Source organism: Rhinichthys klamathensis, unplaced genomic scaffold, assembly GCF_029890125.1.
Source record: "Rhinichthys klamathensis goyatoka isolate OS25496 unplaced genomic scaffold, OSU_Roscu_1.1 h1tg000194l_1, whole genome shotgun sequence".
Classification (NCBI taxonomy): Eukaryota; Metazoa; Chordata; class Actinopteri; order Cypriniformes; family Leuciscidae; genus Rhinichthys; species Rhinichthys klamathensis.
In genome coordinates, this window is record NW_026606720.1 from 1,559,371 (window position 1) to 1,574,988 (window position 15,618).

The 15,618-nt window shown below is 39.5% G+C and overlaps 1 protein-coding gene across 1 annotated transcript in view; it reads left to right on the forward strand.

Annotated features, from left to right (window-relative positions):
• Positions 1–8,866, forward strand: part of atp1b3b (ATPase Na+/K+ transporting subunit beta 3b) — a 31,124-nt gene extending 22,258 nt beyond the window's left edge. The window contains exons 4-7 of the mRNA XM_056262587.1: positions 1,105–1,298; positions 2,629–2,679; positions 5,671–5,763; positions 7,863–8,866. Of these exons, the coding sequence (XP_056118562.1) occupies positions 1,105–1,298; positions 2,629–2,679; positions 5,671–5,763; positions 7,863–8,030 (506 nt within the window). The 3' untranslated portion in view covers positions 8,031–8,866. The remainder of the gene's footprint in view (positions 1–1,104; positions 1,299–2,628; positions 2,680–5,670; positions 5,764–7,862) is intronic.
• The last annotated feature ends 6,752 nt before the right edge of the window (positions 8,867–15,618 follow it).

Sequence of the window (15,618 nt, forward strand, 5' to 3'; positions counted from 1 at the left end):
TCATCTAGATGTTAAAGTGTCTCTACTCTGGGAAAATGGACCAGAAATATAAATGACATCATCTCCTGCTCAGAGGCATTTAGACATTCTTGTCCGATAAAACACTTGTCCATCCCTAAATACACCTACCACTGATTAGCAATAGCAAATCATGGTTCAGTGGTTTGTCTGATGCTATGTATAATTCGCTTGCTTGCTTCTTGGAAAAGTGCAAAGATCACCTCTCGCAATTCCAACTTGTATACTCTTTTGGAAATCCACAACTGTGATTTTTAGTCAAGATGAGCAGCACCCAACTCAGTGGATAATGACAAACATCACATTAATTTGAGAACTAAAAGTCAATAAGTTCCTCCATTACATTGTTACAACCTGTTTCGAAAATATGTGCAGAAACGGGTGTGTAAAACATGCCCTGCATTCGAATATGCCTACTTCCCTACTATATAGTGTAGGCAGGGTAAATGAGTAGTAGGTTTGACATGAGTATTCATAGAAGTTTATAGTATTTAGAAAACCATAGGCGAAAAGTACCCGGATGACCTCCTCCTTCTGGCGAGATTCTGAACTGTGGAACATTTTACTATCCCTTAAGACCAAAGGAGAGGAGTTGTGAAGGGCCGTAGGTCACATGACAAAGCCAACATGGCGGATGTAGTATGTCTGGATTTCATTACCATATAGAACATGCCTTTAACAGTCATAAAGTTATTTCCTCATCAAATGTAGCGTCTACTGGGTGCTAAAGACAACCAATTATTTTTCTTATGCCGTTTTCCCTCCTGTTGGAGTTGATCTCAAGTAGAAATGTCCCAATTCTGACCTTGATTTTAAACTAAAACTATTAGCTATTTAAAGAGCAGTACAGCTTTTGATATGTCCTTCCTCCACTGGACATATCAAACAGGAATGTTGCACTTCTCGAACCATTTTGGGGGCTTTTATTTAAGCTCTTATTTGGAGCATTCAAAGACTACCAAATTGGCCACACTTGTAGACAAGAAAAAATGTCTCCCAACCACACAAGTGTATCAAACTACTGCTGACGATTTTCAGCTCAACACCTTTATCTCACTATCTGTTCTCTCTCGTTTGTTACTTCAGAGTACAATGACTCCCTGCAGGATAGGAACGAGATCTGTACCAAGGGGGACTACTTTGAGCAAGGTGATGATGTTGCTGTGGAGAAGAAGGCCTGCCAGTTCAAGAGAAGTTCTCTACGACAGTGCTCTGGACTGGCTGATAGCACTTTTGGTTATTCAGAGGGCCAGCCATGCATCCTAGTCAAGATGAATCGAGTGAGTCGCATGTTTTTACGCGCTCCCCAGTAAAAGGTACCTACTTTTGAAACCGCAGGCTAGCTGTTAGCATATGTGATGCGATCTGGGAAAACCCATCACATGGTGACATTTTACCTATTACAGTATTTTGATACCATATTAAAGCTGGTTTCAAGCCCTTTCCAAATCTGTTATTTCTTTCATCGTTTGTCGGTAAGAAAAGTTATGGTTATCTGAAGTCGGCTGAAAACTTGCGTGCCGTTGAGGTTTACACAGGACTGGCGGGAAATGCGCATTGATATGCCTTTATTCTAGATGTTGAGTGGTTTATTTTGATATGTGAACTGTCTTTGTAATGGAGAGTGGGCTTCTTTTTTTTTTTTTTTTATCTCTGCCGTTCGTGTTCTTAAAGAGAAAGACAGTCTTTTCTTTTCAGCTTGCCACTATAAATCGCTATTTTTCCGCACTAAACTAGTGAATTTTGCCAAGATATATTCAGAGATGATAGACAAGATGTTATAGAATTTATGAAAAACCCAATTTTGACCAAAAAACTGACATTCAACCTATTTTTAGACCTTACTGAAAACGTACCAGCGCGACATCCGACGGGTTTTCCCAGATCGCATCACATATGTACTCCAGACAAATTGAGCCATGGTGCTCATGCATGGTAGCCTGGTTAAAACCAGACCATTCTCAGTTGTAACTGAGTTATGGTCTGGCAAAGCGTCATAGACAAATCATTTCCAGAGGGGCGTCACCAACGGACGTCGCGGATAGACCTAAACCCAATCAGAGCGATGGAGATGACGTATGCAGAGCGGCGGAGAAACATCTCCGAGTGTTGTTCTTTGCTCGGTTTTTAACAAAAAGGAAACGTTCAAATCGCTTAAAACAGACGCGATAGCTGATTCAAACGAGTGATGTTCGACGGCGGCATCCATCTTTGTAATGTAGGCTACAAAATCTGCTTCAAAATCCCAGCGCTGTCGTCATCGTGTAAAGCCCGCCCCAACGTCTCTGATTGGTGCCTCGATTTCGACGGATTGGAAATGGGCTTGAATGAGCTCTTTGCCAGACTAACTTTCAGAGCAAATCTAAATTTGCCGGAAGTTGTCTGGGTTTTCCCAGGCTACATGCATGGACAACTTCCAGATAGGCCTTTGTTGAATTTCTGAGATGCAATTACAACACAACATTCACCTTTGAAAGATGAGAGACCAGGCTTGTTTATAAATGTCTGCGTTTCATTTGTTCGTCAACTGAAGCGTTATGCTGTTGTGGAATTAGTCGGATCGTTATCTAAGGATGTTTGTTCAGTGTATATGTTCCTTATCCTTTGCAGGTGATTGGGCTTAGGCCAAAAGGAGACCCACGTATCAACTGCGCAGCCAAGGTAATCCCCACATCACACATTGTGTTCTAGCTTAAATGTGTACAATGTTAGGTGTAACGTGATTTCACCAAGTACAACATGTTCGTGGATCAACATTCCAATCAACCAATCAGATTTGAGGGACAAGTTTACAGTTTGTCAAGTTTAGGCTTACAACCAGGGTTATGTGCTTCTACATCAGTGTCATTCACCTATCATTTCCCTCTGGTTTTAGGGAGAAGTTATGGGTCGGGTTAGATTTAGGGGTAGGGATATGGATGAGGCTTAATTTTTCAGACAGAAAAGTTGTTCCATGATCAACAAAATAAGTTGACCCAGGAACATGTCTTATTTGGCAGAATCACAGTGGTGACGACGTCAGGATGAGTGTATCATGATGGTGCGAGTCTGAATTATTGTGCTTGTTTCCATCTTGGGTTTTCACACATCTGTTTGTATCTGGTCTCTCTCCACGCTGCCTATAGGGCCAGCAGTATTAATGGTGGGTAAGATGTCGGGCCCTCCCTCCCTCCCCCCATTGTTTCTCCAAGGCCCTTGTCCCGGGCCTTTTCCATCTCTTTGCTGCCTCTCTCCTGTACTGCTTTGTCTATGGTGCTTTTAACTGCCCTCTTTCTAGAAATGATGTATACCTTCAGATCTCCCAGCCATTGAGAATGAAATGCGTAGTGTCTTGGTAGAACAACCTTAGCGGTGGGTCCTTCCTCACCATAGGCCCCCCTGTTTATTCCTGATATTAACATCGGATTCGAATAATTCAATCACAAGATTTCTGTATATATCTAGCATTAACATGCAAATTGTGGAATGCCTTTAAACTAAGGGTGTGCGTCATTGCGTGTTCATTTTCGGGCATAGTGAAGACATTTCCAATCTGTCAGTTGGTTTCTTTTAGCGTTAACTTAGCAGGCAACCCTTTTTCGGTGGAAGGGTAGCATGTTAGGTGGTCTTGCTTGGCCATACTTTGGACCAGGGGTGTCCCATCATGCTCCACGAGAGTTCAGCTCCTGCCTGGGAGTTTCTAGTGATCCTAAAGCCCTTGATTAGATGTTTCAGGGATGCTTATTTGATCAACTCTACTGAAAGGTGGTCCTCCAGTAGGATTAGACACCCCTGGTCCAAGGTATGGCTACGCAACGAGCATATTAAGGACTATTAGCAGAAGGTCTGCTACTCTTGACATCGTATTCTGGTCAGAAAGGACCAACTTGTATAAGGAAGGGAGCAACTTATGACATGTAAATGAACAAACAGTTTGTTTTACATTGACAATATCCTGTCTACTTGCTACTAAGTGCTCACACCAAACTCAAAAAATCCTGTGATTTAGTTCAGATTTGATGCAGTGAACCAGGCAAAATCATCACTACTCACCGTGATAGCCTGTTACCTTGTAAACATGACGGCTCTTTAGGGTTGTTCAGGCCACATTAATGTTTACGCTTACAAGTGCTTATTTAGCACTTATTTTTGGATCACCATATCAGGTGTAAACAGTTGCTATTAGGAATCTACCACACATAAGTGAAACGTGTTTGGGTCAAATTCATGGTTTCAACAGGTATTCCAATTGATTTTATTGACATAGTAATATATTTTTTTCCCCCCTTGCAAAACATTGCCTTTTGACCTCAGAAACCTCTTACGAATTCTTACGAACACGTCCACAAACATCTAACCGATATCAGGCACGAGTTATGCAATGTTGGACCCATTTCAAACACTTGTTTGCTTCCTTGGCGTAGTTCTTCGCTGCAGATGTGAGCCGTTCCTATCAGACCTGCCATGTTTTTGACTCGACTCCCGTGAGAACCTCTTTACTGGCCTTATCACTTAGTCATTCTTGTCCCTCATGACTTCTCTGAGAGCTCTCACCCGTGTGAGCCTTGAAGGTATACAGCGGACGCAAGGAAGTGCTCTCCGCTCCTTCAGGAACTCGCTGTCCTCTTAACGCTTTTGCAAAATTCTGCTGATGGATTCTGCTGTTTCTCTCTTGCCATTACTTACTAAACTAACTTCCACAAATAGTCCTTGCAATGTTTCAGTGGGACTTTCACACAAGAAAGTGGCGTTTTTGGTGTTAACTTTTCCAGTGATAATACCACATCTGTTCGCGCACAAGCAACTGTTTGGTGTTTTTTTTACACATTTTGATACCACCCCTTATCAAAATTGCATTAAAACAGCTATTGTGGAAATCTAGTGAATGCACAGTAGTGGTCATTCATAAATTGTAGACCGATTATTCTTACATAAATCGTATCGAACGGGAGTAAAGTGAACTTCTGTAACATTTTCTAGTTTGCGTTATATTTCCAGCAAAGACGGTTTGTGTGAAAGCAACGAATGAAACGCTGCACTTTTTGAGCTTTTGAGCTTGATTCTTAATAATTACATTCTTTATTTGAATTTGATTATTAAATCATGAATCATGGTCCTGTAGTCTTTTGATGCTTTAAAACGACTGACTTAAACGCCTTCTTTTAGTGTTTTTATGATCTTCTTTTTGGTTGGACTTCCGCTGTCTGCAAGCATGCGTCACTTTGACCTTTCTCTAGATACACAGCCATTTCAAAAGCTTCCAGCATATCATCTCATTCGGTTCACCTAATGAAAGATGGACCGGTTACTGAATGCACATTAGGATCAGAACCTTACAACTGTTCCTGAAACAGTTTGTTGCTTCCTGCTACTGCTGGATATAGACTGTGATGGACTGCGAACAGAGTTGTGGATTCATGCGTTCATATACAGTACATGATGCAAAATCCTGTCTGTATTGTATGAAAGGCTGTTCTCTGTGTGTGTGTGTAACATGCTTTATGAAATATCTGATGTCTTTGTGCATTTGAAGGGGGTGTTATTTTTCCTCGTCATCAGTTTGAGTGATGTGAGGGCAGTCTGTTGCTACTGGCAACTGCTCAAGAGTCACATGACACGTATTGTCCGTGAAGTGCAGCAGTGTGATCTCACGCTTTGCCGTGGTGTCTCCAGGTGCAGAGAGAAACCCCCCTGCAGATGCAGTATTTCCCCCCCGAGGGCGTGCTGGACAAGAGCTACTACCCCTATTACGGCAAGAAACTGCATGTGAGTACAATGCAGCAAGATCACAGTGTTTAAATGTGGAGATGCACAATATAGTGGTGACTGTCGTCAGAATAATGTGAAAATATGACGTATATTAAAATATATTTTATATATTTAGCATATTTAAAAAAATATATTATTTGTGAATTTTATGTATGAAAATGAATTATTTGATGTATAGAAAATGTATACATCTTTCATCTAAAATAAATATTTAAAATGCGTTTTAAAATGTAATATATGAAATATAGACGTATAAAAAATATGTAATGTACAATTAATTTTTAATGAACTGGTCTGATTGCGCCTTTAATGTGAGACGTAAAAAAATTTGTTTTATGTATTAAACATTAAAATATACTTACAATATTTATTTTAAAATATTCTTGTGTAGAAATGTGTGTATATATTTTTAATATTATATACATGTATATTTTATATGTAGAAATGTATATAATTGTCATATTTATATTTAATTTTTTGTTTAAATTGGAAAAATGTATTCTTTGTATAGTTGATATAGGAAATATATATTTAAAAGTATTTAAATTTTAAAGTGGAATTTATGTAGGCCTATATTCTATGTACAGAAAATAAATAAAATAAACAATTAAAATAAAATATTTTTTTAATGATTGGTATTTTGATTTGTGCTGTTAATGGGAGAAGTCATTTTTAAGTATTAAACCCAAATATTTAAAAAAGAAAAAAAAATGATACACATTTTACACATATCAGACTAAATTCTTATATTTATATTTTTGTTTATTTATTAGGATTACCCCCTTGAGATGTACAGTCTCATTTCCAAGGGGGTCCTAACACACAACGCAACACAATCACAACGCAATAACAGAAACAAAACAAAAAATACAATCATCAATCCATAAACAAACAACAAAACAATACTGAAAAATATTACACCACCAAGTTACCAGAATAGTCAATAATAAATGCACAACAAAATATAATGATCAGTGAATACAAGTGTAAATGAACATCAAGTATATAACAATAAATTAAAAAAAAAAACAATAAAAAAAATCGTAAAATAAGATGACAAAGATTGTTTAAACAACTGAAATGATGTATAATGTCTGCAGGGAAATTATTCCAGTCTATTTGGGCTTTAAATGTATGAGGAACAAGGAAATGCGTCTGGGAAGAATGCCTAACTTGGCGATTTAAAGAAAAAGGTACAAAGTATTGTTTTGGATGACTGGGATAATTAAAGTAATGATATGGACGTCTTCTATGACCACTGGAGTGCATCATGCATTATACAGGGAGTAAGAAAAGAAAATCCCAAAATGATTCTGCAAAGATTATTATACGCCGTGTTAAGCCAAACGAGATCTAATTTGATGGCGTTTGAAGAACAACATCACAATAGTCAAGGGTCGGAAAATAATATTGAGAAACAAGTTTTCTACGAACACTGTATTAGATATTTAATCGCATCTTCTTTGCGTGATCGGACACAAGAACAAGTTCTGGATCTGTTCAAGTTCTAGGAAAGTTTGTCTAGAATATAAAAAATATATATTCGTTTGTCTAAAAAATATATATATTATTGGTGTCCATATTTAAAGCAACACTAAGTAAGATTTTTTTACCTTAAAATAATGTTTCCAAAATGGTTTCAGTGGTTCATTAAGTCGTAACAGGGTGAAAGGCACTTCTGGATTCGCTTTGCGGTCCTATATCTGCTATAACCACGCTGTGTAAGATTGCCAGATCGGGTCGCGTTTCTGTAGTTCTAATGAGACATAAGAAAACTACAAATTTGACTTGCTTTACGACAAACGTTACAATAGTCGTTATTTTGTTTTTCCTCGTTTCTGATGTCACAATACATCATACTTTCATGAAATCATGCATCATACTCTACCTTGTCAGTGAACATCATTCATTCCAAAGCCGGTGCTGGATAAACAGAGGCGCGCGACAGTAGGCTAAATTATTTACAACGCGGTAATGGACAATTCCGCTTCCAGCCTGTAGGGTGACCGCAGAGGAAAAGTTACTTGGTGTTGCTTTAATTATTGCGGAGTTTCTTACCATAATCATTTCTCTAACTTTTGTGGTTTCCTCCCCAGGCGAGCTATGTCCAGCCCGTTGTAGCCGTGAAGCTTCTGCTGGCTGAGGAAGACTACAACTCTGAGCTCGTCATCGAGTGCAAGGTGGAGGGATCCGACCTGATCAACAACGACGAGCGCGACAAGTTCATGGGCCGGGTCACCTTCCGGATCAACGTGTCCAAGTAGCCTGGGCCAACCCCGGAGACGCACGATGTCAGTTCCTCTCACTCAAACCCCGTCCCTTCTCATGTTTATCACGCACACCTCGTCCCCTATGTGGCGTCCTGCGAGTTCAAATCAGGGTCGTAGTACGAATGCTCGTCTAGGGTCCGGTTTGAAACCCGTCCTGGATCACAGTGTAGTTCAATGCATGCAGACCTTCACTGGCCCTGCGTCACGGATGGGTCAGGGTTGGGAGAGTGTGTATGTGTGATGTTATTTAAGGTTTTAGGACTTAATTCTCATCAGAACCACCCTTTTATTCAAAAACACCCCACTGGAAATGAAATGCAAAGGTAAAAAAAACAAAAAAAACATTGATTCTCCTCCGACGCCTCCCCGTAAGAGAGAACGTAGTGTCATCGTGTAGTAAGTTTAGGGACCTGTAAATAGATGCATCAACACATGCTGTGCTCCCCTCATAGTACTGTTTAGCCTGCCATGTGTGTGTGTGTGTGATGTGAAGCCTCTATGTACATATTTAATGGATTTTAAACACTGTTTCCTCCGTCATCGCTCTCACTTTGTCTGACTGCTGTAAGAAATCAAGAGTATGAAATTATATAATAGCTGTAATTTAAGATTATTGAGAAATTTAAAAAAAATTAAGGAGGGGGGGAGGGGGAAGGGAAGACACCAAAAAAACAACAACATCTATATCAAACCTTGTTTGAAACCCCGTCCACCATCTGAGGGAAGTGATTTTTTTTTTAAACCTCTGCAGAAACTGTTCTTTGTGCAGACGCCTTACGATCTGTATGAATTTAAAAATCTTGAAATAAAAGTGATTTTAAACAAAGGTTTGTTTTGGCTGTATCGAGTGTTTTCTTCATAGAGCTGCTGAATGGGCCTACGTGTGAGTTGTTGAAATTCATAACCGCAAATAATTAACTTAATGTATGTTTAACTTGAAAATAATTTGAAATGTTAGAATGCAAGTCAAGATGATAAAAGTTGTCAAATTAATCCTGCTATCATTGAGTGAAAAAATGTATAATTGAAAAAATGCCATTTTTGATATTTAGCATTCTTTGAATAATAGAAAGCAAAAAGTGTTTTTTTGTAAGAAAGTTTTTGTAATAGGTCTTTACTGTCACTTGCAGAATTAAAGTATTTCTTATTGACCCTAAACTTGATCAGTAGTGTATAACTGTTCACATTTCATAAATATGAAATGTTAAAATGCATTTCATGAGATGGCAACCTTTTCAGAATAATCCTGCTACCAATGAGAAACCGATTATTTGTCAATATGTTCTCTTAAAAGCAATAGAAATAAATCAGTTTAAATGTTTAATCCTTCACAACTGTCATATAGTCTGATGTATACATCACAAAACTGGTTCAATGAAGTGGTGTTCGCCATACATGATCCTGTTTATCACACTAATATTTCTCTGTACTGCTTAAATTCAGACGAATTGGCCACAAATTCGCCAAAACGTAGAATAGCTACAAATTATCATGAGACTGTAAAGTTATTACTGTCACCTGTTTAAAAACGATAGTGACAGAAACGCGTTGTAAGTTTGCCCTCTAGCGGCTGTCATGCGCATTACATGATTCTGTGAGAAGGGTTTTCTCGAAACAAAACGGGAATGGGGATTTTAAATACAGTGCATTGCAAAAGTATCTGTACCCCTTCGTTCCCCCCTGAAATTAAATCGTTTCCATTTACTGAAATAAAGTGTCCAGAATCAAGCCCTCGAGACCACAAGATCTGTACAATATTTAGATCAAAGGGGTTCAAACAAACAGGCAGAAATGCATGAAATATTTAATGAATGTAACTGTATAAAAACAACAACAACAACAACAACAGTGGCATAAGCGAGATGTTACTGCTGGTAACATCATGAGAAAAGTTAGGCTGGGCTACGCACCTCAACACTTTGTGACCTGACCTGAACAACCGTCCAGCATGTGACTGCGGTGTGTGTCGACACTTCGGAGAGTTAATGAGTGTCTCTTCGTTGGCTTTCAGGCCTCAAATCTGCCCTGCTCTTGATAACAGAAGCATTAACACTCAGGGTCAAGAGCAGAAATCGGGGCTTGAGAGGAGAAGTGACATGGCCAAGTGGCTGGAGAGTGTGTTGATGAATGAGCTTTTGCCCTGCAGGAACCTGTGGCTGACCTGTGGATTGCTATGAGAAAGCTGGTCCTGCTCAGCACAGATGTAGAACCATCATGTGAATTCTTTCTTGAAGTTTTGGACCACAGTTTGATGTGATAAACATTCATCACGACTCATCAAGCTTTACCAGCCATTAGAAAAAACATCTGAACTAACAGTTGTTTGTTTCTTTAGGAACCATTGGGCAATCTGAACTGATTCCCAAAAGGGTTAGTTCACCCAAAATATTAACATTCTGTCAGTAATTACTCACCCTCATGTCTTTCCAAACCTGTAGGACTTTCGTTCATCTTCAGAACACAAATGAAGATCTTTCTGAGAGCTTTCTGTCCCTCCATTGACAGTCTAGGCAACTGACGCTTCAAAAAGTTGATAAAGAGATCGTAAAATTAATCCATATGAATTGAGTGGCTTAGTCCAAAATGTTCTGAAGAGATTTGATTGCTTTAGCAATCCAAAAATTTGCAGCTGGTTCCTTTGAGATTTTTCAATGGGGTTTTTGATTTATGTGTTTAAAAAAAAGCCTGTGGTAAACATAACTTGACCCATGCTTTGACTTTTTGTCATTTTTGTTATTGAACAAAACGTCAATGTATAGTCAAGTCATCTTTTTGTCGATTTTAGAGATGTTCCCTCCTTGTACAGTGGCGGTGCAGTCAGGATTTGTTGAGTCTCAACCAACCAGTTCTGAACAGCAGAGCCCTGTATTAGAACATGAAGAGTGCACAATTGCACCTTAAGTTTGTTTTGAGCCTTTTTAGGATTACTTATTTTTATACATGGTTGTTTCTTTAAAGTTCCCCTGTGGTGAAATTCAAGCTTTTAATGTCTTTGTGGTGTTTTTAATTTGCTTTAAGTCAAACCATGTGTAAATTCATAAGTCGACAGCATTGCTGAGTATTTTCTCCTTAAAACTGCAGTGAACCAAAGACCGTCTCAAAAACACGGTTTGAAATCGCTGGTGTTTCTGACGTCACAAACTACCTTGTAACCAATCAAATCAACGTGTGATCGTCAACCAGTGGATCTCTGAGTGAGTGAGTGAGTGGAGGCGGGGCTCATTTGCATATTCATAGAACCGCGTATACTAAATGAGGCAAGGGTGTAGAGTTACATTCAAGCTATTTTAAGGCATGAAGATTTTTTTTCAAGAAGAAAACGTTTAAATATGTCATATTGGTGATCAAAGATGAGTTTTAAGGGATAAAACTATTGACTATGGCCATGGGGGACTGTCACGTCTGTCAGAGTGCCGACGATGGCCACCAGAGGGCACTCCTCCCGTCTCCTTAATCTTATAATGAACTGCATTTCCCATGATTCATTGCCTGGTTATGTTACGTTTCATTCCACCTGTGTGTGATTATTTTGTAATCAAGTGTGCAACTCCAAGCAGTAGACACTTAACACAGACACTTTCATGTCCCATGGATTGAATCCTTTAAAAACAGATTCAAATTTATATAGGCCTAGATACTAAAGGACACATTCAAACTGTATTGGACCATGCATTCATAATTTATTTTTGCTACTTTTCAAATAGGCCTTTTTTATTGTTTACCATTGTTCCAGACACAGACTTTCATTAAAAAAAAAAATAATAATATTATTATCACATTCCATCTCTTTCCATGTTCTCCACTTTCTATCCTGTAAAGGCAAACTGTCAAAATGTGTCACTTTCTTGTAGTCAAACATGTCCATAGTCAAAGTAGCTATGTTTCCATACAAAGTTGCCAATTTAACTTATGCACAAAATTGGAATATCGCATAAAACATTTGCGAATAAAGCAGCGTTTCCATCCAGCAGTTTTTTTATGCGATATCCCAAAATGCGCCTAAAAATAGGTGGATGGAAATGATGATCTTCCTCTGTCAGGACACCTGTGTGAAACTGAGGAGATCTTCACATCCACTGAACTCTCTGCTGCACCAGTTGCTCAAAACTTATTAAATAACACAAAATGTCTCAGACAATTTGACAATCTGCTCACAGCTCTCGCATGGAAGCATAAGATGCAATTTGAATGACAGCCTTGAAGTGTGTCCAAGAAAGTATTGCTTTAGAGAGTAGCTTAAAAAAATATGAAATGGCAGGATTTAAAGGAGTAGTTCACTTTCAAAGGAAAATCACCCCATGATTTACTCACCCTCAAGTCATCCTAGGTGTATATGACTTTCCTTTCTCAGACGAATACAATCGGAGTTATATTAAAAAAATATCCTTGCTCTTCCAAGATTTATTATGGCAGTGGATTGCAACCAACAGATTGAAGCTCAAAAACGTGGATCTATCCGTCATAAACGAACTTCACACGGCTCCGGAGGGGTTAATAAACGCCTTCTGAAGCAAAATGATTAGTTTGTGTAAGAAAAATATTCATATTTAATACGTTACAAAGTAAAATTGTAGCTTCCGGCCAAACGGCCATACGCAGTCTCTACTTGTGCCTTGTGATGTAGGAAGTCGTGTAGTGCGTCATGGCGTAGCGTAAATACAGCAGTACGTCACATTACTCGCATAAGTTGCGTTTTACACTTAAGTGCAATCCGTATGTTTGTTTGGCCGGAAGCTAGTTATTTTACTTTATAAAGTTTTAAATATGAATATTCTTCTTACACAAACTCATTGTCATTCAAACGTCATTCAGAAGGCCTTTATTAACCCCTCCGGAGCCGCGTAAAGTTCGTTTATGACGGATAGATGCACGTTTTTGAGCTTCAATATGTTGTTGCAATCCACTGCCGTTATAAATCTTGGAAGAGCCAGGATATTTTTTAATATAAGTCTGATTGTATTCGTCTGAGAGAAGAAAGTCATATACACCTAGGATGGCTTGAGGGTGAGTAAATCATGGGCTAATTTTCATTTGAAAGTGAACTATTCCTTTAATTTGACTGACATGCCAATATTAATTCAGGCATTACAACTCAAATCAATATTGGTTTGTTGATTCTGCTCATATACAGACGAAATAAAAAAGCATGAAACTGTTCATATTGACAGAAAAATAAGCAAACAGGAAGGTATTATTGATACCTGAGGGCAAATTCTTTACCCTGTTGGAAAGCACAGTGGGCCCTAAACCCGAATGCGGACTGCATTATTGGGTCGTTTGAACGAGGCTTTCAGCAGTTCACGGTTAGTGCTGCCATCACTACTCACCCGCAGTGGTCAGGAGTCTCTCTGGACTGTGAGAGAGAACAGATCACTTTCTATGTGCAGACAGAAGGATAAGTTTGGATTTATCTTCTCGTATCAAGCTGAGCTGCAGGGCAAAGTGTCTGTTTGATGTGTGCTGGCATGAGTATAGTACCAACTCTCTCTGCCACTGTTACTTACTGAGAGCTTTCAGGCCTCCAACAGCATGGTCATTTACAGTTTAAGATCAAACCCCTTTGGTGCCTTCAATGCTAATCTTATGCTGTCCTCTTTTCTGTTGATTTCAATGTAAAACACGCAAGACCTCCCCATTATAATTATGCAATCCCTTCTAAATTAAATTAGAATCCTGCATGTTATGTAATAGTTGGCTTGGCATGCAGAATGACTGCCTTTGTTTAATGTGACTGTATAAGAAGCAATGAAGCTGATACTGCGTTCATGCCATGCCGTGACTAATTACAAGACGACAACACGTGACGTTCTGATCTGCAACACAACGGCAAAATGTCGGAGGTCTCAGAAATGACCAGTTTACAAGTTATAATTACGAGCCCTACAAAGACGAACGCTTTTTACAAGTTGGAATCTCGTAATTACGACATGGCGTGGACGGACCTTTATTCTTAGGAAATGTACATTTCTACATAGTAAAATCATGATGATTGTTCAAGCCATGATGGAACGATCATGTTTATAAGTTACGAGTCGTGAACGGCTCTTCTTTAAGCCCTGAGTTTACGAGTTGTCAGTGAGAAATATGGCGGAATATCACACTTACAGGTATTTAATTTAGCAGAGACATTGTCAGAATTTTTTTATTTACAACAAAATCCTGCGCAAAATATAATAGCATTGTAATACACCAATGTATGCAACGATAAAGATAACAGTGGCTTAATAAATGTATTATTATGAAAGACACACCTGAAGAACATTCTTTCTTCATTTTCTAGAAGTGGAGTTTAACAACTGTTCTGTAAAGGGAACTAAAGTTTCATGGTGACACACGGACTGTTTTGAAGGTGACACATATGTTCCTAGTAAACGTTCATGATAAGCATACGCCAGCTCTCAGTGTCTTTATTCAGTGCATACACCCGGCACATTTAACGTAACATGGTGTCAGAAGAAAAACGGAAAGGAGGACAGTAGAAAGACCAAAGACGAACTAAACCTGTGAAGAAAAACAACGTCCCGAAAAAGGAAGGAAGATGGACGGAGAAATAACGGCGCCACACCTAGCGCTGCCAGGCAAGTTCAACTTCTCCAATGCTAATGAATGGCCGAGATGGATTAAGCGCTTCGAACGCTACAGAATAGCGTCAGGATTGGATAAACAATCGTCAGAGTTTCAAGTGAATGCCTTCATGTATGCAGCTGGCGACGATGCCGAAGATATTTTAAAAGTTTTACCCCTCACGGACGAACAGAAGAAGTCCTATGACGCGGTTACAGAGGCTTTCACGGCGCACTGTGTTGTCACAAAAAGGGACACTTTGCAAAGAAATGCAGATCGACTGGTGGGGTCCATGACATCTCAGAGGCACATATTGGGAGCAAACACGAGGAGGATTTTGCTTTCCTAGGAGAAGTGGGCTCCGAGGGAGAGGATGAGTGGATAGAGACAGTGCAGTTAAATGGAGATGCAACTGTTGTCAAACTGGATACTGGAGCAAGTGTTACAGCAATTCCAAGCTGCAGCTACTCCATCAAAAAGCATGGGACACTGCAACCGCCACTTAAAGTGCTGTATGGACCAGGAAACTACAAATTGGAAGTAAAAGGACGCTTTAAAGGGGAGCTGAGTCACGAAAAGGTAACAATAGAACAAGACAGTTATGTTGTTAAAGATTTGACTAAGGCGCTACTGGGCCTTCCTGCTATAAAAGCACTCAAGCTAATAAGGCGTGTTCACAAAGTACAAGCCCGACAAGAGGATTTTAAGGCTCAGTACCCTACAGTGTTTTCAGGCTTGGGAAAATTAAAGGAGCCCTACAAAATAGAGCTGGAGCCAGGTGCGGTCCCGTATGCTCTGTCATCCCCACGCCGCGTGCCTCTACCACTGCGAGACAAGGTGCAGGCGGAGCTAAAGCGTATGGAGGACATGGGTGTGGTTTCAAAAGTGACCCAGCCCACACCCTGGTGCGCAGGCATGGTTGTGGCGCCAAAAGCTCAGCCAGGAAAGATTCGGCTGTGCGTGGACCTGACGCACCTGAACAAGTGGGTGCGGAGAGAGAGACATATCCTCCCAGCAG